We start from the raw sequence: 26,664 nt of genomic DNA, 5'->3' as shown, positions 1-26,664 counted from the left end.
AGAAAAAAATGAGGTGTGCCTGTGTGGAAGCTGACATCAGCAGTGCCTGTTACTGATTTCATGGTAAAAAGGCTTTAAGGGGGGTTTAGATTAAAATAATGACTAGTTTTGCAGATGTTTATGGAGAACTTTGGCCTATGTGGCACACAATCTGAGAGAAATCCAGAAGGATTTAAAAATAAAAAAACTGGCTAGCAGTAACTGCATTTGATATCATTCAAAGGTGGGCATAACCCAGGGACAGTGAATGAGAATTAAGGGCAAGTTGCTTGTAGGCCATGGACTTGAAAATAAAGGCAAGCAGCTTATAGTTGGTGCAGTAGGGTGGCAGACGTGTGGCATAATGTGTTAATTTACAAAATTCCTACAAATTTAATTACTTGGTGAGTTCTGTCACAGATGATGAGGTTGCAGAATTCTGTGGTATTTCCAGCTTATAAATATATTTGATTTAGTTATCTGTTAGGTATTTCAGGTTTTCAGCAATTGCTTTCATGTGCTAGCTTCTGTATTTATTTAAAAGTATATATTTATGTTTTATTAGAACACATTGATTTATTTAAATATTTTTAAAAGGTGTTCTCTCTTCAAGTACTTGTTTTAGAAAAATAAATTTTCATCTGCTCCCTTGCTTGTGGATATCTGAATCTTGGAGTAAATCTCAGGATACAGTTGTCTTTAAATTAAAACTGTTTTCTTTTTGCAGTGAAGCCATTTCTAAATCAAGAGGAATATCAAAGAACTGAGGATATAGTTAAAAAATTTGAAAATGGCATTGGGAAAGAGTTGCACCAGAAATTACTGGAAAGAGCTAAAATGAGAAGGAATTGGGTATGTGTTTAGATATATAAGAAGTCTTAATTCAACTTATGGAAAGTTGGTTATTCAGCATATAATTCAAAGAGTCATTTCACTTTTTTAAATCTTAGGATCTTCCTTGTATCTGCCACTTGGACAGTGGATATGAAAGCATTTATTTTCACGTGTGACTTGGTTTTTCTCAAAGCTGAGTAGCTAAGAGAGCTCACCAGCTGAAATTGTAGTTACTTACCAGCTTTTGAATGCTTTGTCTGTCAGTCTCTCCTTCTATGACATCTGTCCCTGCTCTCTCCACCTTAGCAAAAAAAAAAAAGGCAAACAAAAAACAAAAGAGAAGCCCAACAAAACAAAAGCCTGGAATCTAGAGTTTGGTCTCTCTCTTTCACTTCCCAGAAGGAGGCTATGTGGTAGCATTTTAAAGTTGTGTTTCAACAGAGAAAGGAATATGAGGAAGGTCACTACCAAGTGGAATTCATGAGAACTTTGTAAATCTTAACATGACACATTCCAGAGTGGGGATTTTCAGATGATGACAAAAACTATACATTATAAACTCTGTCTCAGATCCCCTCTCAACACAAGTGTACTTTCCTTCCATTCTCCATGGAGTAATCTCTCTGATCTTTGCAGCAGCCACAGCTGACATCTGCAAGACTTTAAGATGATGAATATCAGGGAAGAAATGTTCATGATAATTTACAGTTTAATATTCTTAAACAGTATTGAATTTTATTTCAAGCTTGAAAATAGAAGAGCTGAATGTGTCGTTACCTTCAGCAGTTAGTTTTGAACCACTGTCCTGCCTTGTGTTATATAGGAACTACTATTCAAAGTACTAAAAAAAAAAGGAAAAAGTGCAGGCAATTGAACACTTAGGTGATTATTAAAGAATTAATGACTAAAAATTAATTAGTTCTGATGCTAAACATTTTTCATTTCAGCTGGAGGACTGGTGGCTGAATGTGGCTTATCTTGATCTTCGCATCTCAACACAAATACACTGTAATATGGGAGGCCCTGGTCCCTATATTGAACACTGCTGGCCACCAAAAGAGGGCACTCAGATAGAAAGAGCATGTGTAAATATATGGCACACCCTGAAATACTGGGATCTGTTACGAGCGTAAGACTTCATGAAAAAATAATTAATCCTAAATACTAATGATCTATTTATCCTTTAGTTGCAAATATATGTTTATGTTCATTGATATGCATTCTTTGCAGTAAAAGAGAGGTTTGTCTAACCTTCATCTAGTTCCATCATTATAATTTCTCATATTTAATTTTGGTGTATTTGTTACTACAGAGAGAAGGTGACCATAGAGAGATCTGGGAATACTGTTCTGGACATGAACCAATTTCGAATGCTCTTCTGCACTTGCAAAATTCCTGGAGTTACCAGAGACTCGATCGGCACTTATTTTAAAACTGGTAAACAGATGAAAATTGGGGGTTAATACAAGCAAATGATTTTTATTAGTGGACCAATGGAGTGCTCACTTTAACCATAAAATACTTGCTTCCTCAAGCACTAGGTCAGATACTAGTTGTTGAAAGCAAAGAAGACATCTCACCTACAAGTGCCCTTTTTGGTCCAATATTTAGTTCTTACTAAATAAGAGTAAAAAAAAGCTCTACTTCAAATTGTATGTTACCAGTCTGATGCCTATAATAAGTGTGCCAGCATTAAGAACTGAAAAAAGACAAATTCTGTGTGTTATAACTGTGTGTGGATTCCATGTATTATATGGACAGAATTTCAACATCATTAATAATTGCATGTTTTTGCACATTTGAGAAGGTATTTCTCAAGTGTATTCCCATATATTCTGTTGGGATAATTCTTGCTTATTTTTTATCATTGTGCTCTTTCTTGGCTTGGTCAGCTGCTTCTACTATCAGTCTTGAAAGTACTTCACAGAGCTCCATAAAGGCATTCTCTTAATCTCCGACAGTTTTCTAGGGTTCAGGATCAAGAGCTAAAGTGTAATGTTCTTATTCATCCTCCATTACCAAATACTGTAGCATTAGTAATCAGCAAACTGAAATCGTAACAGCCCTCCCACACACATTCTGATGCATCCAGGGTTGTTCAGCAGTGTCGCTCTAGATATCAGGGACTCACGAATTCAAGAAGAAGGTATTGCCTTGCTCCGTAGAAAATATCCAAGTAAATCTCCATACCACATGAGATGATGGGAAAATGCAAAGTTGAAGTCAGTTTTCAAGGGGGTTTTTTTGGCTTTTTTTTTTTAGCATTACAGTTGAAGAGTCAATTCAAGTTCTAAAACTTAGAAGAAACATTCAAATGGTGGGAAGTCAGTGTTCTGTTATGATCACACTTAGTAAACAAAGGTGGAGAGGCAATTTATGTAATTCCTCTCCCTATTCTGCCTTAAAATATTGCAAGAACATCATTAAACAACAATCTTGCTTATGTAATTTTTCGTGTCATACACAGCAAGTGATATCCATTTCCATGTAGATTGTCTGCCTCCAGGTGAAATATTTGGTCCAGTTAGTTGTCTTGTTTCTCTGTGATTCGTGGAGAAATACAAATACCTCCAGTGAAGGATTTGGGCCATTAAAATACACAAGTATGTAAGATAGGTACTGTCTAAGGTAGAAGGAATTGCCATCTGGAAAGGGGTCTGTTTTTCTCCATTGGCCATAGGGGGAACTGACATGGTCTGAATACTTGAAGTAGTATTTAGATTGCAGAGTAGAGCACCTAAAATTTGTCAGGTAATGTCAGCTTGGAGTTAAAAACTGTACTAAAAGCCGAGCGAGCTGTTTGGTTCAGCCTGTAGCAGACATCTCCATGAGAACAGGTGAAGAGCTCATTAAATGTTATTGAGTGTATTGGGTAGATCTTGACCACTGTATGACACTGTAGTGACGTATCAGACGTGTAATTCTAGGTATGGTAACTTCCAAACTTAATTCTGCCCTTTCCTGTAGACAGCTAAGGTTAGGAGAATGCTACCTAAAGTAATTGAATTGGATGTCATCTCTTCTGATTTTTGCTATGTTACAAATTAGTTTCATGATCTATGAAGATGAGGTCTAAATGAAATGACAGATTCCTCACTCTAGAATGCCTTTAACCAGGTATATGTTAAATTGTGTTATTTGATTTAGAAAGTAGGACCGTAAAGGTAGATATAACAGCCATATAGATAAGGTTAGGATTTCTTTGGATGCTCATTCAGTTCCATACTTGTGGGTAAAGTATACATTTCTTCTTTTTCCCAGAGAAGAGTACTTGGCTAGTTTGAGAAAAATACAACAATGTTTCTTTTAGCACCTAGGTCGTGTCTTCTCCAGCTTTAGTCTAATTTCTGGGTAGATGGGTTTGGTAGGGCAATGCTGGATAAATATACCTGGCCTGGAGCGGGCCAGTACCGTCTGTGTTTATGTATAGTGACCACATTGGTGTGGCAGTGCTCCCTTCTTACAGATATGCCTGTGCTGGTCAGGTGTGATTGACATGGCAGTGCATCACGAGGTGCATAACCAAAACTAGCAGCAGACTTGTTCAACAAACAACACTCATTCAAGTGAGAAATATTGCTAGATCGACTTTTCAGCAGGGAACACTCATTTCGGCAGAGGAGGTTCCTGCAAGATAGCCAAATAAATGACACTTACTGCTAGGCAATGGCAACGACTTGAAGTAGTTTATAACAATGAAAGTTATGTATGACTTCTGTTGGTTTTTAAAATGTCATCAAATTTGCAGTAAGATCATGCAGTTGGACTTAAAAAGTTACTCTTTTTTTAATCTTTCCTGTTTTTAACTGTATGAAGTCTGCCACATTTTGAACAAAAAAGGGTTTGTAGGACTTGCTGAGTTTTTCCTGTATCTGTCACTCACTTTATCCCCAAGGTTGGATTTTTATTTATTCTTATTTTTCATTTCAGAGGCTGAAGGTGAATGCCCATCTCACTTAATAGTTCTGTGTCGAGGTCGAGTGTTTGCATTTGATGCTATGCATGAAGGCAGTATGGTGACTCCTCCAGAGATATTCAGGTTTTCAAAATACCTTGTCTTAAATGAGCTGTCCTATTTAAGCTACGTACCAAGGAGGCTTTCTTTTTTCTGTGTCCAGAGAATTAGGTTTGAGAGAGGCTGCAGCTTCTCCTCTAGCTGAAGGTTCAGATTTGACTAAATTCTCGTTTATTGAATGGCAGCTTCTTTCTGTAGAACATAATTATTATGTACTGCTGTACTACACCCATACAGCATCATACAAAAGGCTGAAATAAGATACTTTAGTAGAAAATATCTGTTATATATGAAGCTTCTTTACATGGAAATATTAGGATTATAAGTATCATCATTCCTTTCAGGAATGATCTGCATAGATAATTGTCTCATTGCTACTTAATCATTATCAAAGATGAAACACCACTGTCATGTTGATTTAAATCTAATACACTTGTGGTCAATTTTCTCAAGAGTAGAGAGGCTGGAATTTCTGTTGGTGAGTGCAGCAGAGTCCAGACCTGTAGCATGCACTGATTGGCTTCCCGCAGCTACAGGGCAGTACAGCAGCATTTCACTTGCCGTTCTTTTCTTTGCCCCAGGCCTGTGACAACCAGCCATGTTTGTGGCTCTTCATGTTCCTGAGCTGCTGCAAAGGAACAGAGAGAAAGAATTTGGTTCTTCAAATACTAAATTTCAACAGTAGTGTAACAGGCAACGTTTAAAGCTTTTCTGTGCTGTGTCTCCTATGTCCCGGAAGCATGTTCAGGTGCTGGCTTTTGAATTGTCAGTGCAGTTGTGGCCACAGTTTCCCACTCTGTTGGTCTAACTCTGATGTCACATGCAGAAGTAGTTTCAGCATAAGTCTCTTGTGATCAATTTGGGATCTATATGCATGTACTTACTAAGAAAGGGTTGTTAATCTTATCTAGGAATAACTTACTGCATTTGTCAAAGTGCTGCTTCTAGAGCACAACAGAAGGCTTGTAATTAAAACTGGCAAAAAGTGTACAGCCAAATTCCTCAGGCAAGACAAAAATTAGTTAAACTAAAAATCACTTTTTAAAAAAGTCTAGTACTTTAATATGTAATATTTTAATGTACATATTTCTGGTTTTTGTAGCTGTACCTGTTAAGCAAGTAACAAATAAATGAACACCTAGAATACAGACAAAACCCCCAGTAGCATTAGCTGCTGTCTATAGGAAGACCAGGTTGGGTTGGGTTTGGTTTGGTGGGGGGTTTTTTTTGGGTTTTCTTTTATAACCACATAATGGGTGCCTTACATTTTTGATAACTATGTAACTAATGATCAGTAGTGAAGTTTAGTGGGCAAGAGTGCCAGAACAAAGCACAAGCCAGGATTGAGTGCCTGTAATTTGTGGAGTTTCTTTAACACTAGAACAACATGTGAAAAACTGAATTTGCAAACTTAAAATTACCTCTCTGCTAATAGTTCTTCTAAAGGAAAATGCAAGGAAAAGGTAGGAGGAGAATTACTCTCATGTAATTCAGACTCTACCTTTAGGATATACTAAAGCTAGTGTTCTGCTTTAAATTTCAGGGTTTATCTTGAGTGGAATGTTTGTCCTGTATCATTGCCTGTATCATTTGTCCTGATTCATTGCTATCAATCTGCAAAGCCTGCAGTATTTCAGATGTCTGCACTGCACGAAGTCTGATCTACACTGTTGAAGTCTTAAGTCTAGTTTTAAATGAAGTGCATAATAATGCTTTAGGATCATGATTGTTTATATATAAGTTTGTACTGGGCTCGTAGCTGCAGTTTGAATTAACCATTAGTGTCTAAAAACAGAGCAGTTCTTCAGTTGTCCTTAGAGTTTGAGGGAAATGATTCATGCTTCCTGAAAATTCACATTGGCTTGTGAACGTGGAACCAAAACTCCAGCTTTGCAAAAAAAAGAGAGGAAAAAAAGGTGACTTTTGTTTTCTCTCTGTCTGTTCTTTGTTAACTTCAGTTTTTGAAATCTTCTTACAGGCAACTTACATATATTCAGAAAAGTTGCCATAGTGAGCCAGATGGACCAGGACTGGCAGCCCTAACAAGCAATGAAAGGACAAAATGGGCAGAGGTAGGAATACTTCAATAGTTGGTTCCTGAGGTATCAGGAAAAAGCCTTGTGATCACTGGAAATACATTATTTGACTTAGCTTTGTCTTTTTATGCTTTCTAGTTACGGGAATATTTGATTGATCTTGATCCAAAGAACTTAACTCTTCTGGAAAAAATTCAGAGAAGTTTGTTTGTGGTCTGCCTTGATGATTCTAGTCCCCATGCAACTCCTGAGGACTATACTGAGGTAGATAAGGATTTTTGATAATTTATAACTGGTCATCTTCTCATAAAAATTTCTTCTGCATATATACAGTAGATTTTTGCTCTTTCATAACAGAAAGTGAACCAGATAAGTATGCAAATAATACTTCTTTTTGATCCATAGGAAAACTTAATAGTTTGAATTCTTAGGACATTAGAAGGGGGAATGGCTGAAATCTACCTTCATAACCTTTTAACCGCCTGTCCTTCAGGGTTTTCAGAAACATAGTCATCAACTTTTTATCACACTTCTAATTAAAACTTGGGCTTATAATCATATCTCACTTGAACTGAATGAAAATGTCTTATCTATCAGGGAGATCTCACCCTCTTAATGTAGACTAAGTTTAGCTGACAGAGGTTGGCAGTGAACTCAGTGTTTTTTAAAACTCACAGCATGTAACCTTTGCTTTAGCTTACAAGGCTGGGACTAACAGGTGATCCGACTGTACGCTGGGGAGATAAATCCTACAATAGCATATTCTTTTCCAATGGAACCTGCAGTGCGTTCTGTGATGTAAGTTGAAATTTTTTCCATCTTATAAACTCTTTGAGTATTTGTTTACTGAATTTCCCCTTTCAAAGTATTATTTTAAATGCTTAATGTGTTCCTCTCTAGTATAGCCTTGTTTACCAGGCACCTTGTCTGACGACTTTCCAAAAGCAGTCTGCTTTCTCAGTGTTTGATATTATACCATACTTGAATTACGAACATGAGATCTGAAATAATTTCTTAGAGTATTTAATGAGGGAATTCCAAAATAAAAAAAACCACAGTGCACAAGAAGGCTTAAAATTAACTCTTCGTATGATGCATCTATTTGAACAGCTGTGTTTTTTAAACTCCTGTTTAAAAACAGGACTCATTATTGCATGACCAGAAGGGCTTACATCTTGCCTGAAATCTGCCTTTCCACAGCAGCAGTACATTGTGCCTCCCTGTCCAGCGGCAGAGCAGTCAAAACAGTGGGTGGACTTAAAGCAGTTTTCTGTTTATTGTAGAACTGGGAAAACAAGTCCAACCCTGTGCAGTAAAGCTGTTGATCTGCAGGTAAAAGAGTGGGATAGGTAAAAACACAATTTGATCGTCTTGCAGTCATGCAAATAACGTGATATCTTGTCTTCTCTGATTTTAGCATTCTCCTTTTGATGCCATGGCTTTAATTACCATGTTATCTTATGCCGAAAAGACGATTATTGAAAATGAGGGAAAATGGAAGGTATCTATCCTTTATAAACTTTCAAGTTTATAGTTAACATGTATTTTCTTATGGATAATATATTCTGTTTTCCCTTTTTTCTTTCTGTCTTCATCTTCCCAGGGATCAGATAATGTGAGGGATATTCCATGGCCAGAGGAACTTGTATTCACAGTGGATCCAAAAATTATAAATGAAATTGGACGTACTAAAGAACTGTACTACAAGCAGGTGGAATTTCTTGATGCTTCTATTAGTTGGTTTTTTTCATTCTATTTACATGTTTTTAGTTGGTCTTTCTCCATGCTGGAGAAGAGGAATAAATATGTTATTGATGAATCGGGGGACTTAACAGGTGGTTAAATTTGTTGCATTTGTGACTGTCTTTTGAAGTGGATCAAGTTGTGATATTTCTTGACTTCTGTGGGTTTTTTCCCTTTGGTATGACAGGTATCTGACTTGCAGCTGGTGTCTTATGCCTTCACATCCTTTGGCAAAGCATTGCTTAGGAAGAAGAAACTTCATCCTGATACATTTGTGCAGCTTGCCCTTCAGCTTGCTTATTACAAATGCCATGGACGGTAAGAAAACATCAGATTAGGAATAAAAAAACTAGTTTCTTGAGTAAAGAGGTGCAGTGGCTTTGCAATGTTAGTGTGTAATTTGCTATGGTGATGTAAGAATGAAGAACTAAGGGTTTTTTGAAGTAACAGTTGCATAAGACCATACTTGCTTCAGAATTTTGCCCTTGTGACCATAGGGATAACGTGTGTACATATTGTGTAATGGATGGCAGAACACAGTCCACAAAAAGGTGAATTTTAGCTGTACAGGGGAAATATTTGGCCAAACACCAAATGCTTAATGGGTCAGGATTCCCTACTGTCGAATAGTTGGTCAAATAGAGAAGAAATCTTTATCTGTAGCAAGTGACAGCCATCAGTAAAATGTTTAGTCTTCCAAGCCTGTAAAAGGCCTCACAAACCTCAGTGTCTCACTGTCTTTAGCAGCATTGGATGTTAAGGTTTGAGCAGCATCATAGAGATAGAGAGCCTCCAAATGCCTGCCTCTTCATTTTTGGATGTGGCATTTTATTTTGTATTATTGATCAGAGGCATCATTCTTCCTGGTATTGGTGTTCCCAAATTTCTATTTACTAACTAGCACCTATTATGGCTTGTATAAGTCATTACTGACCTGGCGAGTATTGCGTGCTTCAGAAGGAAAGTTTCATCATAGGAGTGTGATGCTTAGTCACTGGTGATGTGATCACATTGTAACAAAGGCTAGTAGATCTCTGTTTACTGAACATTAGGATAAATTAATTGTCTGACTGAAACAACCTGTTTGGTCTGTTGTAAATACACAAGTACGTTTCACAGAAGTTGTATTTTAAATGGTAGACTGTTATAGAGCTGGGCATGCTCCAGGTAAAAGCTGGATGGCTGTCAGTATGCAGCAGATAAGGTTTTGAGCCTTTTCCCTCTAAATACATTGAGACACATGGCTTATTTTAAATGTGTCAATTTTTGAGGGTTTGGGTGGTGTAGGTGGTTTCTTCAATGGAAATATACGGTGAAACTTAAGTTTGGGTAATTTCAGCCTGTTTTTGCTAGAGCCTGGTAGATCTGTAGTCTGCAGAAAATAGCCATGAAAACACAGTCTTTTCAAGGTATGATTATAGTACTGGCACTTTTTTCAGTCATCTGTCTCATAAGAGTGCATAGAGTTCCTTTGTGGCTCTTTTTTGGACGCATAACTTAAAGAAAGTTAGTGGGTTTCTGGTACTTGTAACTGAGCTAAATGTGTAAGATCTTTGGCAGGACTTTTTGAGTTTTGTTAAGGTAATGAGATACTCTTCCCTAATTTTTGTTCTTAGTCCGGGCTGCTGTTACGAAACTGCCATGACCAGGCGTTTCTATCATGGCCGCACAGAGACCATAAGACCGTGTACTATGGAAGCAGTGGAATGGTGCAAGTCCATGCTGGATCCTTCTGACAGTGTAAATACTGAAATCCTGCTTTAATCATCATGTATTTAGAAGGCCTGTCATTTGAACTGCTTAAAACTTGCTCTTGTGTTGTCTCATTGATGGGAGTTGGCATCTTTCCAGTGAGACAGATTTCAAATGTTGAGTTGCTTAAACTCTAGTTCTGGTCATTGTGACTGAGGTGTGCTGTCATGTATGGGCTTGTTTGTTTTTCTATCCTATTTGACTTTTGGTTTCAAGAATGTAACTGTCTTGAGTTACATTCACACTGATATTTTTTCACACCTCAAAAAGTTACTGGGTTGGATCTGAAGTATTCTGCTGTGGTTATGTTTTTTTAATTTCCAAGTGAAATCAGGAAATGTTTATCTAATATTTGCATCAGAGAGCAAAATTGAAATCTGTTTGTGTCCTAGTGGCAACAGGAATGTATTCCAGAGTGTCTCTGAATAGCTGAACCAGAGACCTTTTCCCAGCAACTACCCTCTGGTGCTTGGCTGGCAAAGCATGTCATGCATTTCTTTCCCAGTGAGAGCTGTACTAAAGCTCTTTTTGTTCTCCTCCCTGCACATTTCTCAGAGCCTGAGAAATTAAGCAAGGAGAAGATTTTTGAGACAAAGGGCTATGTGTCTTTAGAAAATTCAAAGGGTGTATATTATTAATGCATCTGAAAAACATACAGGAATATGGCTGTCAGAAAGTATGTGTGATTGATAATTCTAGCCTTCAAGAGAACTTTTTCCTGGTCTTCACTGGCTTCTTTTGGCATGTGCTGCAGCTTTAAAATTCAGTTTCTTTCCAAATCTGCTTTCCTGTTATTTCCCTGCTCTTCATTTACCTTCTAACCATTTATCAGGCTTCCAACACTAATGGTAGCCTTTTTCTCTTTGCAATATTAAATAGCATCTCCAAATATTGCCCTGTTGTTTTTTTTAATGCTGAACTCCTGGGGCTTAAAAACTGTGTTCAGTAGTATTGAAATTAACATGCTTAAAAGTCTGCCTTTAGGTACATTTTAGTACCTTAAAGTTACATACTTTGGAAAAAACACTTTTATCTCAAATTTTCTTTTGCTCCTTGTGAGCTTAGTAGCTTGATTTTTATTCAAATTGAGTGGCTGCTGCTCTTATTTCACATTCTGTGTTGCAACTTCTCGTGTAATGAATAAAAGGACAGAGGGTGCTTCTTAAGTAGTTAAAAAACTAGCAAAATCTAAGATCTTGGAAGTCAAGATCTTGAGTGTTCAGAACTTTTTCTCCTTTATAAAAAACATGCTATTTATATTCTCTCTGATTCTAACACGTAAGTTTCAATATAAAACTGAAAAAAAATAACGTTGGGCAGAACTGACAATTAGCAGAGAAAATATGGGAATGCAGTTGGCATCTGTATATATTAGTTAGAGTCTTGTTTTGTTTTCCGCTTTTGTGTTTTTCCTTTTTTTTTTGTTTCATTTTTTTGTCATGAAAAATAATAGAATACAATATTTCTGTTGGAAGGGGCCTACAATGATCATGTAGTCCAACTGCTTTGTCTGATTCAAGGCATGATGATCATGTAAGTGCAACCACACCTGGTAAAAGCTAGTGTCCTTCTGACTAAAGGGCATTATAGAAAATTTTGGGGTTTGATTACTCTAGTTCACAGTGGTTACTTTTCATTGTTTCAGATTTTTGGGAAAGGAGCATGAGGTTTAGAATATTGTTCAGTGCACAGGTGATCTGAGTAACAGAACAGAGATACAGGAAGCAAATGAGCACATTCTTCTGAAAAAGGAATTTGGATTTAGGAGAAGGAGTTTGAGAGAGCTTCTAATGTACCTTTAAAGTTCCTCTATTTTCTTCTATCTAAAATTGTTAGAAACTGTGAAAGGGAAAACTTGCTGATCTGTGATTCCTAATGTGTTACTCGTTTGCATTTTTTTTTCTTTTTTCTTAATTTTTGTTCTCTCTCCCCCTACTTTACACAGACTTATCAACGACTACAGCTGATGCATAAGGCATTTGCAAAGCACAATAAAATGAGGAAAGAATGTGAGAATGGAAGAGGTACTCTGACATCAATACTTTTTTTTGTTTTTTTTTTCTTGTGGTGAAAAGGGAATATTGTTGTATGCTAATACATTTTCTCTGTCTTATTTTCCACCTGAATAAAAACTATCCCTTAACATTTTACACTTTAATTTTGAGAAGAACTAAAATCTAGTCCTTGGGCCTTTCCTTGTACCCCAAAGATATGTTCACTTTAAAAGTTTTTCTGCCTAGCTAAACATTATTTTGGAATACCTTCCAGTCAAATATATGCCTGTCTGGAAAATGAAAAATATGCTCTTGTAAGGCAGAGGAGAGATTTGGGTGAGGTTCTAACCCATCTGTGATAGTGCAGTACATTATTTTATGAATGAGTATCTGGGAAATAATCACCTGATGAACTTCATACTCTCTCCATTCTGCATGGTGTGTTCACTAGGCAGTTCTGGCCCTGAAAGCCTTTTTGCCTTGTTCACATAATTGCTAGTGGGCCACTTTCACTCCTTGGCTCAAGTGGGAGTTTTCTGGTGTTTTGTTTTCCACAGGAACTGTGCTGGGTTTCTGTTACTTAGATAATTTGCTTTTGTGCTCGGTGCTGCAAGCTGAAAGTGATGACGGTCTCTTAGATCAAACATGTGGGAAATGTTTTTGGATGCTACAATACTACTTTGTTAGCAGACTGTGTTGTTTATCTGTCCTTCAGCTGTTACTTGAGCTCCTAGCTATGCAGAGCAGAAGGAGTGGAAAAACAGGAAACGCTGCTGTTAATAATTTTGTATTTGCATTTATTTGACAGGCTTTGATCGTCATCTTCTGGGTCTCCTGCTCATAGCACAGGAGCAAGGACTGCCAGTGCCAGAACTGTATGGGGATAAGGCCTTCACAGCTAGGTAATTCATATTCTTGTCCTGTGGGGAGTTGTATCCCTTGATACCAAGGCCTTTGTCGCATGGGCCTTATATGTGCTGATTTCTTAATCTCTAGGATAAAATAACTATTTTATTAAACTCACTTTGTTTTAAATTATCTTTAAAAGTGCTGCTTTTGTTTTGTGTTTTTTTACAGTGGAGGAGGTGGGAATTTTGTCCTTTCAACTAGCCTGACTGGCTACACTAGGTTTAGTGGATCTGCACTCCCTATGGTACAACATGGCTATGGCTTTTTTTATTCAATCAGAGATGACAGGTAAGGTTATAATTTCATTTTAGGTATGGCTCTGCCTTTACCAAAGAGGGAGAGGTGGCTAACAATTAGAATGAAGAAAGGAAAAGACAGAAGAAATATGCCTGAACATGTCAGGAGAGGTTGAGAAGTGAGATACATGAAATAGAGGCACTGATGTTCTGGGAAAGCATATGTGTGAGGCAGGATGAATGGTTGAGGTGAGGTGAGCACCAAGATACTGACAATGAGCAGAAAGTAAAGGATGGGGAAGGTGAAAGAAGGGAGTAACAAAAAAAGTTCACTTACTTTAAAATAGACTGTCATTTTAGAGATCATTTGTAACATGCAGAGGTGTTTTTTGAAAAGTTTTTTAACTGAGCTAGAGCAGATAAAAGTACAGATGAGCACACTGCCCATTGTTCATGGAGTGACACACACAACTCAAACCAGACCTTTTTTGAGTAACAATAAGAGGCTAAAACATTTGGTTTCACTTCTAAAGTCGTAAGATTTGAAAAGATTCAGCTTTGGCTTATTGGTCTTATGGACAAAAATTACTGCTTTTTTATGAAATCTAAAAATACTTCAACTAGAATGTGTAGAGATAAGTTGCTGATTTATGACTTAGGTGTAATTCAAATGACTTCTTCCTAAAGCTAAATATAGATTGCATGCACATTTGAATCAGTTTGAGTATACAAACCATTTATACTTTGATCTATGGCTCTCTTAAAATAATTGGAACTAGATAAAGATTTACCTTTCATTAGGTAAATAGAAAAAAAGTACTTAAAACCTTAAACTAGTTGCAGAAGAAGAATTATAATTTACAGCATTTTCAAATATAAGCAGAAAAGTAGTGTCACTGCATATGTAGTAATGGGTATTTAAATCAAAGTACCTGGTTTCAAGATCTGTCATCATTATTGCTTACTGAAGGCACTAGTGATCTGAGTCTTTTATTAATATTGAGACAGTATGTTCATGTGACAATTTTTACTTCGGAATTTGTGTTCCTTTGTGTGACTTCATCCTAGACCATGACAATTAAGTGTGGTAACCTCATTGTTTTCTATATTGATAGGATCGTTGCAACCTGTTCTTCTTGGAAATCATGTCCAGAGACTGATGCAGAAGGGCTGTGTAGAACTATGTTCCAGTGTTTTCATGACATGCTACAGTTAACAGTTACAGCTCAACTGTAAGCTTGATAATGATGTAAAAGGCTTTGCAAGGTCACGAGTTATAGGTAGTAATTAAAAATGAAATGCTACTCGAGAGTACTGTTGCATTCAAGACATTTAATGATTGATCTATGTGAAGTCTACCTATTTTTATGTGATTTACTGTGGTAACAGTACCCCTTGAAGAGTAATGTAGCCATTTGCAGCAGCAATGCAAGCAGTAGTACCTTATCTGTGTAGAACTATGCAATATTAAAATATGCCTCAACAATGCAAATGTACTTCGAGACAAGATGTTGGAGTGGAGAACTGATGGGAGACTTGTATTTATGATCTCAGTAGTAGCATGTAGAAATGTAGAATAGTTTGTAGTCTACTGATATTGTTTATGCCAGTGGAGCACTTAACTGTGTACTTAAGAGTAACCACACTACCCTCTTAGGTGATTATGCTTCCTGTTCACAGTGGTTTGTGAAACAGAAGGGCTGCCTTTATTAGGTTATATGGTATAAGTTATCTTTCATTTTTGCTATCAGGATTATACCAAATAAATCTTGTATCCATTAATGGGGATGTTCCCACTACATTTGTAGTATGAGAACACTACAATCTGAAGTATTTTGAAAAATAATTACTCAATAAAGACAGAAAGCAGCATGGTTTCAAATATCTTAGTTTTCATCTTCTAGTGAACTGTGAATATCTGCTGCTTTACACTAATAGTACACAATAAAAATAAGCACTGAATTGTTTGATATGGTTCTCAGGATTTTAATACTTGATTCCTCTGAGCAGCTTTGTATTTTCCTATCATAGAAATAAAATTCTTCTAAAAATCAACTTTGTATTAATTGATTTATGGCTGGACTGTTTATGTGTAGCAACACTGTGTGAGAGAGATGATCTTGGGAACAGGTGAACTTGAAATTAGGATTCCAAAGTACCCATTGTTTTTTCTCTAGCTTTTAGAGTTTGAGAGAGATCTTATTATTTGTTTTACAGAAACAGCTTCATTCTTAACTAACATGGAGCCAGTTTCTGTGCCCTCTGAAAGCACTGTTGCATATTTATTGTCCACGGTAGCGAGAACGGTTTCCCTTTTTATTTCCTCCCTCAAAGCCTGATACTCCTCTACAAGCCAGGGTGTTACACTGTATCTTGTTACCTCAAAAAAATGGTGTCCTCATTTCAGCCTTTGTCTTCCCTGCCTTTACTGGGCTACTTGTATGTTCTCTCTCAGTTAAATCTGACAACCATTCATTGTTTAATGTTTTATTTGAGATCTTCCAAAAGTCATGCAGAAAAAGAATCCATTCCTGTTCAGCAGTGCTTATAATAACTCACCCTCTTTCTTGGACATAAATGACTTTCTGGAATCTCTCAATTAGTGAAGCCTGTGTCTTCATGATGCTGTGACTTCTGTGAGATAGATTAGGATTTTGGATCAAGCCAGGCCTGCTGATTTTTATTCTCTATTTTAATAAGTTCTGTTTGACAGTTTACCTTTTACCCCTCAGCTGCATTAGTAAACCTGGTTGCAACTGCAATAAGGACAGTTTGCTTTGAACGTTGATTTGAAACAGCCTGAAATTTGATGAAGGGTATAATTTTGCATTTATTTTCCATACACCTACCCCTGTGTTTCTGGGGCTTTCTGGGAACATAGAAAGCCTGAGGGAAGCACAGAAAAAGGAAAACTATTTCAGAAAGTGTGTATCATTGAGAAAATGGCATTCAGTCACCAGTGTAAGCAGAATTTCCTTTCAGCTGAGATGCTCTGAGCCTTGCCTAGAGAAACTGAAGACAGAAGTGTATCCACAGAGAAAAAAATTAAATTCTGTGAGTTGTTAGAGCTACTTCTTATGTGCTGTGGATAAATGAATTCTTGACTGTGATATTAATTTCCTTGTTGAGTAAAGCATTTTGTCTCCAGTGCCTCTGCCCTGAAAGCCTCTCCCTGTTTTTGTGCCCTTCTCTGTGAGCACTCATGCTATGTGGTGCAGAGCTGATCTCAGTACCTGGAACCCTCCACTCAGCAGTCCTTTGCTTGCAGTTTGGCAAGTCAGTGGGGCTTTTCCATGACTGCTGTATAATCTTTAAATTGAGCAACTATGAAAACGAGGAAAATCTTCAAGAACTTTTGAATTTCTACAAAGCGGAAATTATTTCTACAGAACAAATCTTTGTGGTTTATCTATATTGAACCAAATCAAAAGACAATTCATGAGGTTTCATGTGATCTGCAATAGTACTTGATAAAAGAGCAGAGTGAACAAATACATAAGCTGCTCTGCAGGTCCACCCTTCTGGATCTTACCTCAGGAAAATCCCACTGATTTTTATAGGGATGTTACCTAAACATACAGGTAAAAACTGCCTTTGGTTTGTAAAACAATAGATTCCCTCAGAAGAAAGTGCTGTGATTATAATGATTATAAGAATTATTAAAGCCTCCATTTCAAGAATTACAGCAGCCCTTTACAACATCATGGAGACTTCGGGGGAAAACAGGTAATTTAGAACATTACCTTAGAACGATATTTAAAATGTCAAGAACATTAGCTTGAAGGGAAAGATAATATATATTTTTTATGTCAAAGCTGAGTTTAGAATGGAAGATTTTATTGTGCACTGACAGAGATAATTCGTCACTCAGTTTATTGGTGTTAATTTATGTTCATTTTTAAAAAGAATGTTTCAATATATATATTTTTAAGAAGCATTCTTAAACCTGTCTCATGCTTGCCAACTTTGTCCATACCTAAGCTCATTTTTTTTCCCTGAGTCAAAGTAACAACAATTCAAATATTTTCTATTTGAAAATAGAAAAATTTTCCAAATTTGCTTCCAAAGCAATCTGTGTCTAGGAGCAGATATTAATCAGCAGAAAAAATTATATGGATATTTCTAGACGTGATTAGTAACTGCCATAGAAGTATGTCTACATACTGTTGAAAGCATAGCTGCAACATTTTTAGATATGCTGCTGTTAGATATATCCAATTAGAATGAATTATAACAGTGAAGTAGAGGCAGCATACATTCCAGCACAGGCCAGCAATGAGACTTTATTTTCCACTGATCTTGTGCAACCTGTCATGAGGATAATGTCAGCAGCTGTCATCACTGCAGGAGCACAGTCAGGATAAACTGAACAAGCCCACATCACCTGCAAATGCATTTGGAACTGCATGTGTCCACATTTTCAAAAGCAGCTAGTGATTTTGAGCTCACCCATAAAGAAATTATCTTTCACAGGGTATGTTCTCACCATTTTTTGAAAATCATGAGTTTTTCAAAACTCCTAAAGGAGGAATTACAAACTCCTGGCCATTTAAAACTCCTAAAGGAGAAACTTGGAATCACTGGCCATTCCTAAAAATGTAAAGACACATTTTCCTGGCTCATACAGCAGCTTGGCTTCTAATCCCTATTCATTTTATATCCTTGAAAATATTAATGTTTTGCACAGAAGAAAAATAGCAGTTTTCAAAAATGATTAATGAAGCTAGGTACCCAGTCTTGACTGAAAACTAGTGGAAGCTCATGCCTTTATTTTCATAATGTTCCCAAATATTAAGAGGATTTACTTCTAGTTAATTAATATCAACAGCAAGTTTTTTAATAACAACAGTTGACTTAGCCTTGGTTAAGTATCCAACAAATCAAAACTCAATATGTAAAGCAACTTGGAAAGCAATTTTGTAAAGTATTCATTGACCACTATACTCACTACTCATAATTTAGTTTTGAAGTACTCGTTTTATGGGAAAAGAAAATTAAAAATTATCCACTAGATATGTCTAGAAAATAACACAGGATGTGGGACTGAAGCTCAATTCTTTCTCACTGTCACTAGTGTAAGATTTGTACACTGTAGAATCCCACTACCTTCACAGAAGCTTCCCATAGTGTCTGTACCACTCTGAATCATGTCCTTATGGATTCTACCAGGAGCTACTTGACTCATTAGATAAGTGTATGACAAATTTTGCTGCTCATAAGGAAGGCATGAAATACATTTACTCTATTTTAACTATGTCATTTTTTCACTGCCTTTTAATGAGAGTAGTTTATTTTTACTTATGATGTATGAAGATGGCATTTCTCCATAGGTAGTTCTCCAGGAAGAACCTCTCTTTTAAAAAAGTAGATTTCTACCTAGAGTTAAAATAGATGCTTGAGGCTTGTTTTCCTTCAGGTTTGCTTGATATGTTGCGAGTGAAACATTTTGCTGAATTGCATATGTTTTAAATTTTGCCAGAAACTAGGGATCTGCAAAAAATTGTTTTGGTTAATATAGTCTGCCAAAACCAGATATTCAGGTCATCATCTAACAGTCATGTAACTTCTCTTACAAATAGTTTCCAAGGAAGTTGACATGAGATGATAATCAGAAATGTGACTATGAGATAACTCTGAAATATTTCAGTGCATTAGAATGCACTCAAAAAGGTTACTTGTTTGGCAAAACTTTACGAATAATTAGTGACAGTATTACGAATTTTTTCTTGGTTACCCTATCATGTAAAGAAGAACATGTTTCTTTTTTTTCAACACATATATTCTTTTAAAAATAAATCTCTTCTAACTTCTTATTTAGGCTTGTGAATCATCAGCTTTTACTGTAAATGTAGAAAACAGCTTGGAAGCAAACATGACTTGCCCTCCAACTCAAGAAGCCTTGAAGTGCTAAATTCAAGAGCTAACCTCCAAAAACTTAACTATACCCATACATTTAGCAGATCCTTCTCTCTACGTAAGGAGTAGAATAAATGCTTAGACAATCTACGAACACAAAACACAACAGATTAAGTAACATATAATCATAGAATCATGAAGGTTGGAAAGACCTCTAAGATCAAGTCCAACCATTTAATCCAGCACTGCCAAGCCCACCGCTAAACCATGTCTGCCAGTGCCACATCTACATGTTTTGTGAACACTTTCAGGGATGGTGACTCAACCACTGCCCTGGGCAGCCTGTTCCAATGCTCAATAGCCCTCTCAGTGAAGAAATCTTTCCTAATATTTAATCTAGTGGCCTCCTAGGACAAAGTGACTGTATCAGGTTACACAGATGTCATTTATCTGGGCTTTGGTAAAGCCTTTGACACAATCCCCCACAACATCCTTCTCTCTAAACTGGAGAGAGATGGGTTTAATGAGTGGACTGTTACATAGATAAGAAATTGGTTGGGTGGTTGCATCCAGAGGGTAGTGGTCAAGAGCTCAGAGTCCTGATGGAAATAAGTGACAATTGGTGTCCCTCAAGGGTCCACATTTGGACAAGTGTTATTTAATATTTTCATTAATGACACAGACGAAGGGACCAAGTGCAATTTGCAGATGACACCAAGCCAAGTGGTAGGGCTGACACACCTGAGGGATGGGATGCCATCCAGAGGGACCTGGACAAGCTCAGGAAGTGGGCTTATGGGAATCTCATAAGGTTTATTAAGACCAAGTGCAAGGTGCTCCACCTGGGTTGGGGCAACCCCTGTACATGTTTGGAAACCTCTTTGATCCCAGACTTATGGATATATCAGATTATCATCCCAGTGGCTGAGATAAACCACTGCCTGTAATGAGTGAATAACAAGGGAGTGATGTGTCTAGTCTCACATTGCTCTGCTTTCTACTACTTCAGGGAACACGTGCATGCCTACGGCTGGGTCAAGTGAGAGTAAAATTTAACAGAAACTCAGGGAAGGATTGAATTTACACCGTGGTTTGCAAATAAGACACTGAACACCAATATTTCCCTAAAATACCTGATGAATTAAAAAAGATACTTGGTAGAATATCAACTGATAAGGGTAGGAGTGGCAACAAAAGAGGGAAAAAAATACCTGAATTAGTTCTAGCTGTGCTAAAATACAAACTGGAAATGCTGTCAAGCCTTCAGGGCAGGTATCAGTGCAGGCTGTTCCTCCCAGGTAGGGTTTACCAGTTTTCACTGATACCTTTCATGCACTGTAGCTGAGTAGGGATGCTGAGCAGCTCACCACTGCACCAGCTCCAGGAAGCAGTTAAGGGTAATTCTCAATTGATGTTGATAAGGCTGATTAGAAGCCTTGCTGTCCTACTCATTGCTTAGCAACTAGAGACTGCTGTGCTTGGATCTCAGGCTGATTACTTTTAAAAATTATATAATTTGTTGCTGAATCTACTTCAGAGCCCTGCTCCTAGACCTGATCCCTACCATGGCTGTCTTTGGCACTGTGCCAGCTGCAGAGGCGCAAACACGAGTTTAATGAATGCAGTTAGTCAAATATCCAGGTCCTAGTAATTGTGTGTGGATCCTAGTCCATACACGGAGTTAGCTCTCCATGAAGACTGATCGGAATTTCAGATTCAGCCTCTTAGAGCACAGCCTGCTTTCTCTGGTCCTCAGTCCAAAGGTGCTTTGATTTTATTAAAAAAACTAAACAAACACTGCCATTGCCTTTGAGCTTTCCTACACTTGATCTATAGTTACATCAATAACAAGGTTGTAAAGCCATTTAAAATATCTACCTGGACCTGTTATGAAGATTTAGTATAGTCAGCTTCTAAATTGAGCTTAAGAAATCAATATGTCATCTTATGGATATGATTGTAGCGTGGTTGCTTTAATAAACACAATTTATGGGACATAACAAAACAAGCATTTCTAAAGCACCATGAAACTAAATATAATGCTTTTACCTGTCTCATAAGTGCTTTAAATACTATGGATGGAAGCCTCATTGGAAGGATTTTTTCAGCTTTGACTAATGTGAAATCTTGTTTGAGGAAAAAAGAAAAAGCTTTTTTATCATCTAATCACATTTTCTGTCTTTTTCAGATAAATAAAGTAACTATCTGCATACAATATTAAAAATATTATTATCAAGTAAAAAATATTCTAGCTGTAATTGAGGTAATCCAAGCTTTTAAAACCTAAATTTAGCACCTATAAGGTAGAAGAAAGAATAAGACGTTTTTCAAGAAACAAGTGTATATCCTGTAGCAGTCTTCAGGCCCCACCAGTGTTTCAATTACAAGAATTTTTTTTTATCCAACCTCAATCAGAAACTAGTTAGTTCAGAGTAACAGGCTTGGTGCTATCACAAATCATAGGATCATAGAATGTGCTGAGTTGGAAGGGACCCATAAGGATCATTGAGTCCAACCCTTAGCCCTGCACAGGACCATCCCCAAGAGTCACACCAGGTGCCTGAGAGTATCGTCCAAACTCTTCTTGAACTCTGTCAGGCTTGGTGCTGTGACCACTTCCCTGGGGAACCTGTTCCAGTGCCCAAACACCCTCTGGGTGAAGAACCTCTTTCTAAGATCCAACTGAAACCTCCCCTGACACAACTTCAGGCCATTCCCTCAGCTCCTGTCACTGGTCACCACACAGAAGAGATCAGTGCCTGCCCCTCCTCTTCCCCTCACAAGGGAGTTGTAACAGCAATGAGGTCTCCCCTCAGTCTCCTCTTCTCCAGGCTGAACAGAACAAGTGACTCAGCTGCTCCTCATACGGCTTCCCCTCAAGACCCTTCACCATCTTTGTTGCCCTCCTTTGAACACACTTTAATAGCTTAATACCTTTCTTACATTGCAGTGACCAAAACTGCACACAATATTCAAGGTGAGGTCACACAAGTGCAGAGCAGAGTGGGACAATCCCCTCCTTCACCCAACTGGCTTTACCTGATGCCCCCAGGACACGGCTGACCCTCCTGGCACTGCTGACTCATATTCAACTTGCCATCGACCACAACCCCCAGACCCCTTTCAGCGGCACTGCTTTCCAACATTTCATTCCCTAGTTTATACAAACAACCAGGGTTGCCTCATCTCAGAGGCAGAATCCAGCACTTTCCCTTGTTGAACTTCCTATGGTTGGTGATTGCCCAGTCCTCTAATCTGTCGAGGTCTCTCTGCAGGGCCTCCCTGCCTTCAAGGGAGTCAACAGCTCCTCTGAGTTTTGTGTCATCTGCAAACTTGCTTAGTATCCCTTCCAGTGCTGCATCCAAGTCATTTATGAAGATGTTGTAAGACCCTGTATTTGTTTCAGGCACTGTACAAATACCAGGGATTTCCCGCTCTCTAAGAGCTTGCAGTCAAAAAACTGTAGTGCTGCTGGTTATTTTCTAGAGGAAGCCTCTGAACCTGCACAGATATTCACTGACTACAGCACAACTCAGTGTTCACAAAGACATATTGTTGAATCTCTCACTCCTGGGCCAGGGCCATGCAAGGTCAGACTACGCAGGAATGGGATCAAGGGCAGAGGCACAGAGAAAATTCTAAACCTCTTCCTATATTTTGAGCCTATCTGATAGTGCAAGTTCTTCATAGTTTTTCTTGTGTACTGCTTAAGACTTAGCTGCTGAGAACTGCACAGTTGAGATATAGTGCCTCAAATACCATGAAAAATTGCAGTAACAAAAACTTACTTGTAGAAAAAACACAGCATTCAAAGGTGAGGCCGCCCCAGTGCAGAGCAGAGTGGGACAATCCCCTCCCTCAACCGGCTGGCGATGCTTTGCCTGATGCCCCCCAGGACACGGTTGGCCCTCCTGGCTGCCAGGGCACTGCTGACTCATATTGAACTTGCCATCAACCAGGACCCCCAGATCCCTTCCAGCAGCACTGCTTTCCAGCATCTCATTCCCCAGTCTATACACACAACCAGGGTTGCCCTGTCCCAGGTGCAGAATCCAGTACTTCTTTGGAAGGTAACACCTCATGTATGAGCATAAAAAATTTAAGACAGGATATTTCAATGTCTTTCATGTCATATACTATGACTTGACTGGTTGTAAAAAATGCTCCAGTAAATGCAGATGTTGCTCTGTTTTCATTTTTTCCTTTTCCTTATTTTGTGCCATAAGTATGAAAAACATGAGTAAACAAGACTGAGAACCTCATCCTAAAACAGTTAAAACATGAATCTGAAGTTCAGCTTCCAGGGCTGTATTTGTTACTAAACTGATTCAGATTCCTGTAGCAGGTAGATAAGATGATTAACTTCTACCATTCATGCAAATAACATGGTCCTGTGTTTTTTCTTGGTATGGCATGTGAGTGACATAATGCATATGGATACATAAGGCCACAAAGGCATATATACACTATCACATTCAGGTTTTTTGTCTTCTGCACTGTCAAAACCTTAATAATATCCCACACTGTATAAATGTTATTACCTTTCCAACAAAGTAGTGTGTGCTGACTGAAAATGTTACAAAATTCTCACCGGTATATATAAAATATCACTCTCTTGAGAAGGTAACTTCTTTTTCTTACACCATAAATTAAGGTTTACAGAAATTCTGTCTATAATGAAGAGTCTACTCAGAAGTGTTTTCTCACATAACTTTCATCTTATTGCTTTTGCATTGCCTTGTGTCACTTTATATCTTCTGAAAGGCTATGGCTGAGCCTACATGGGCAAGAAAGAGCATGGCTCATCTTTCAGGTTCACACACCTTTTGGGGGAACAAGAGAAGACTCTTGGGTGGTCACTGCTCCTGCTGACATACTGCCTGCTCTAAAGGGCTAAGGCCGAAGCAGATTCAGGGATTTCAAGGGAGAACCTCTCCTCAATCAGCATGTGTGAGCTGATCTGGCTGAGGATGTGCAATTTGCGTCACTGCTCTGTGGGACGCTGAGCAGACATTTTGCATTCTCCATAGCAAGGAGCTCTGCCCGATCCTCAATTTTGCAGCACATATTTAAAAATAAGTATAATTTTATTGGTTCATCATAAAGGTCATTGGGAAACAATCATAAAAAGTAAAGCCTATAATGTCTGCAATGATGACTGAAAATATGGATTGCAAGACCCTATCAATAATCATATAAAAATATCCAATAACAAACTACAGCCATTCAGTTTTATCCAATTCCATAATTTTGAAAAATTAAACTGGAAGCACAATTTTATTCTAAAATAAAAGGATTGCATCAAGATACATTCAATACATTAATAAAGGGAAATGAGGGACATGTATATTCTTTATAATGTGCTCCTTATCCCATATTCCATGTTGGAAAACCTCAATGTACCTGATCTTTAAAAACCATACTAATTAACTGCAGAAATTCTTACTATTACTCAGTACCCAGTATAAATACCATAAAAGAAGAAGGAGAAGACCAATGAATGCTATATAAACATCCCATTACTTCCAATAATAACAGTTTCTGCCTTTCCCTGAAAGGATTAGTCACAAATCCCACTTACCCTTCATGGGACTATCCAGAAAAAGAAGTTGAGACTTTATACCACCTTTTGTATTTGATGATATTGAATGTTAAAAGAACAATTCGTTACTTGTTGCTGAATATGATCTCTTCCAAGTTTAAGTCCTTAGAGAGCTTGATAATTATATCTTAAGTTTCAGGAATCTATTTGCTAACACAGACATTTTAGACAATAGATATCAAAACATTAGACAAAAATAGTTATTATTCTCTACTAATGGTGTGTTATTTGAGTTGTATGACTAATTACATGGTTTTGGTTTTGTTCTATAATTAAATGAATTAACTTGCTATTAGGTTATTGCCACACACAAGTAATTTTGTTTCATAATATTACTCAAACTATTTTAAATATTGCAACAAACAATTAATTTTAGCTTCAGAGGAAAAGATGTTTCCACAGAACTCTTGTGGGATGTTATCAACATATGAGTCCTTAACCAGACATATAGGATGCCTTCCCACAATTTATTTAAAAGTTACTCCCTCTCAAGTGAGACTGTGTTCCTTTCTTATCCCATTCTTTTCTTATCCCGTTCCTTTCTTATCCCATTAGATATGGAAAGCACATGCAGGTAAGAATATAGAGACACTCACAAGCCAAACAGATTTTATATTAAGTTCATGGCGATGTATTCTGAACCTTTTTTTGCTTTTCTAAATAGACTGTGGGTTTTGTCCAGTCAGTGTTGACTCCTTCTGTGCTTCCCCTGGGACAGATGATGTATTTACCCTCTTCCTGTAACCGATCCCCAATTCCTGATACCTGAAGAGAAATGCAGTATGATGCTAAAAGTTGTTTACAGCCATCTAGAGGGACCTTGACTGGCTTGAGAAGTGAGCCCATGCAAACCTCATGAAACTCAACAAAGCCAAATTCAAGGTCCTGCCCCTGCACTGAGGTAATCCAACACAAATAAGGGCTGAGCAGAGAATGGATTGAGAGCAGCCTTTCAGAGAAGGACTTGGGAGTGTTGGTTGATGAGAAACTTAATATGATCCAGCAATGTGTGCTTGCAGCCCAGAAAGCCAACCGTGACAAGAAGCGTGTCCAGCAGATTGAGGGAGGTGATTTTCCCCCTCTACTCCATCCTCCTGAGACCTGGAGTACTGCATCCAGCTCTGGGGCCCCAGAGAAGGATGCAGACCTGTTGGAGGGAGTCCAGAGGAGAGCCATGAAGATAATCAGAGGGCTGGAGCACCTCTCCTATGAAGACAGACTGAGAGAGTTGGGGCTCTTAAGCCTGAAGAAGAGAAGGCTCCAGGAAGACCTTACTGCAGCCTTCCAGTACTTAAAGGGGGTACAAGAAAGATGGGGAGGGACTTTTTATTAGGGAATGTAGCAATGGGATGAAAGGTAACAGTTTTAAACTGAAAGAAAGTATATTTAGATACTAGGAAGAAAGTCTGTGTGGGAGGTGAGGCACAGGAACAGGTTGTCCAGGGAAGTTGTGGATGCCTCATGCCTGGAAATGTTCAAGGCCAGGTTGGATGGGGCTTTGAGCAACCTGGTCTAGTAAAAGGTTTCCATGCCCATGGCAGAGGGGGTTGGAAATATGAGAGGTCCCTTCAAACCTAAACTGTTCTTTGATTATATGATTCTACCTTATCCTGTACTTTCAAATGGTAATATATTCTGAATAAAAGCTACAATTCCTGTCAGGTAGAAAGAAGATTGATAAGAACTGAGTAATTTTACAAAGCCCAAT

The 26,664-nt window shown here is 37.9% G+C and overlaps 1 protein-coding gene across 4 annotated transcripts in view; it reads left to right on the top strand.

The window, feature by feature from the left end:
- Positions 1–15,553, top strand: part of CROT (carnitine O-octanoyltransferase) — a 21,583-nt gene extending 6,030 nt beyond the window's left edge. For 3 of the 4 annotated variants that reach the window (XM_017817105.1, XM_017817106.1, XM_017817108.1), the window contains exons 3-17: positions 707–831; positions 1,761–1,942; positions 2,126–2,250; positions 4,744–4,852; positions 6,807–6,900; positions 7,003–7,128; positions 7,561–7,662; positions 8,282–8,365; positions 8,468–8,575; positions 8,795–8,925; positions 10,224–10,347; positions 12,305–12,383; positions 13,162–13,255; positions 13,431–13,550; positions 14,614–15,553. In XM_017817105.1, the coding sequence (XP_017672594.1) occupies positions 707–831; positions 1,761–1,942; positions 2,126–2,250; positions 4,744–4,852; positions 6,807–6,900; positions 7,003–7,128; positions 7,561–7,662; positions 8,282–8,365; positions 8,468–8,575; positions 8,795–8,925; positions 10,224–10,347; positions 12,305–12,383; positions 13,162–13,255; positions 13,431–13,550; positions 14,614–14,734 (1,724 nt within the window). In that variant the 3' untranslated portion in view covers positions 14,735–15,553. Of the gene's footprint in view, positions 1–706; positions 832–1,760; positions 1,943–2,125; positions 2,251–4,743; positions 4,853–6,806; positions 6,901–7,002; positions 7,129–7,560; positions 7,663–8,281; positions 8,366–8,467; positions 8,576–8,794; positions 8,926–10,223; positions 10,348–12,304; positions 12,384–13,161; positions 13,256–13,430; positions 13,551–14,613 lie in introns of those variants that run through there. The other variant, XM_017817109.1, reaches the window with a different exon arrangement.
- The last annotated feature ends 11,111 nt before the right edge of the window (positions 15,554–26,664 follow it).

The sequence above is a fragment of the Lepidothrix coronata genome, unplaced genomic scaffold (assembly GCF_001604755.1).
Source record: "Lepidothrix coronata isolate B3197 unplaced genomic scaffold, Lepidothrix_coronata-1.0 Scaffold59, whole genome shotgun sequence".
Lineage (NCBI taxonomy): Eukaryota > Metazoa > Chordata > Aves > Passeriformes > Pipridae > Lepidothrix > Lepidothrix coronata.
This window is presented reverse-complemented; position numbering and strand designations above follow the sequence as displayed.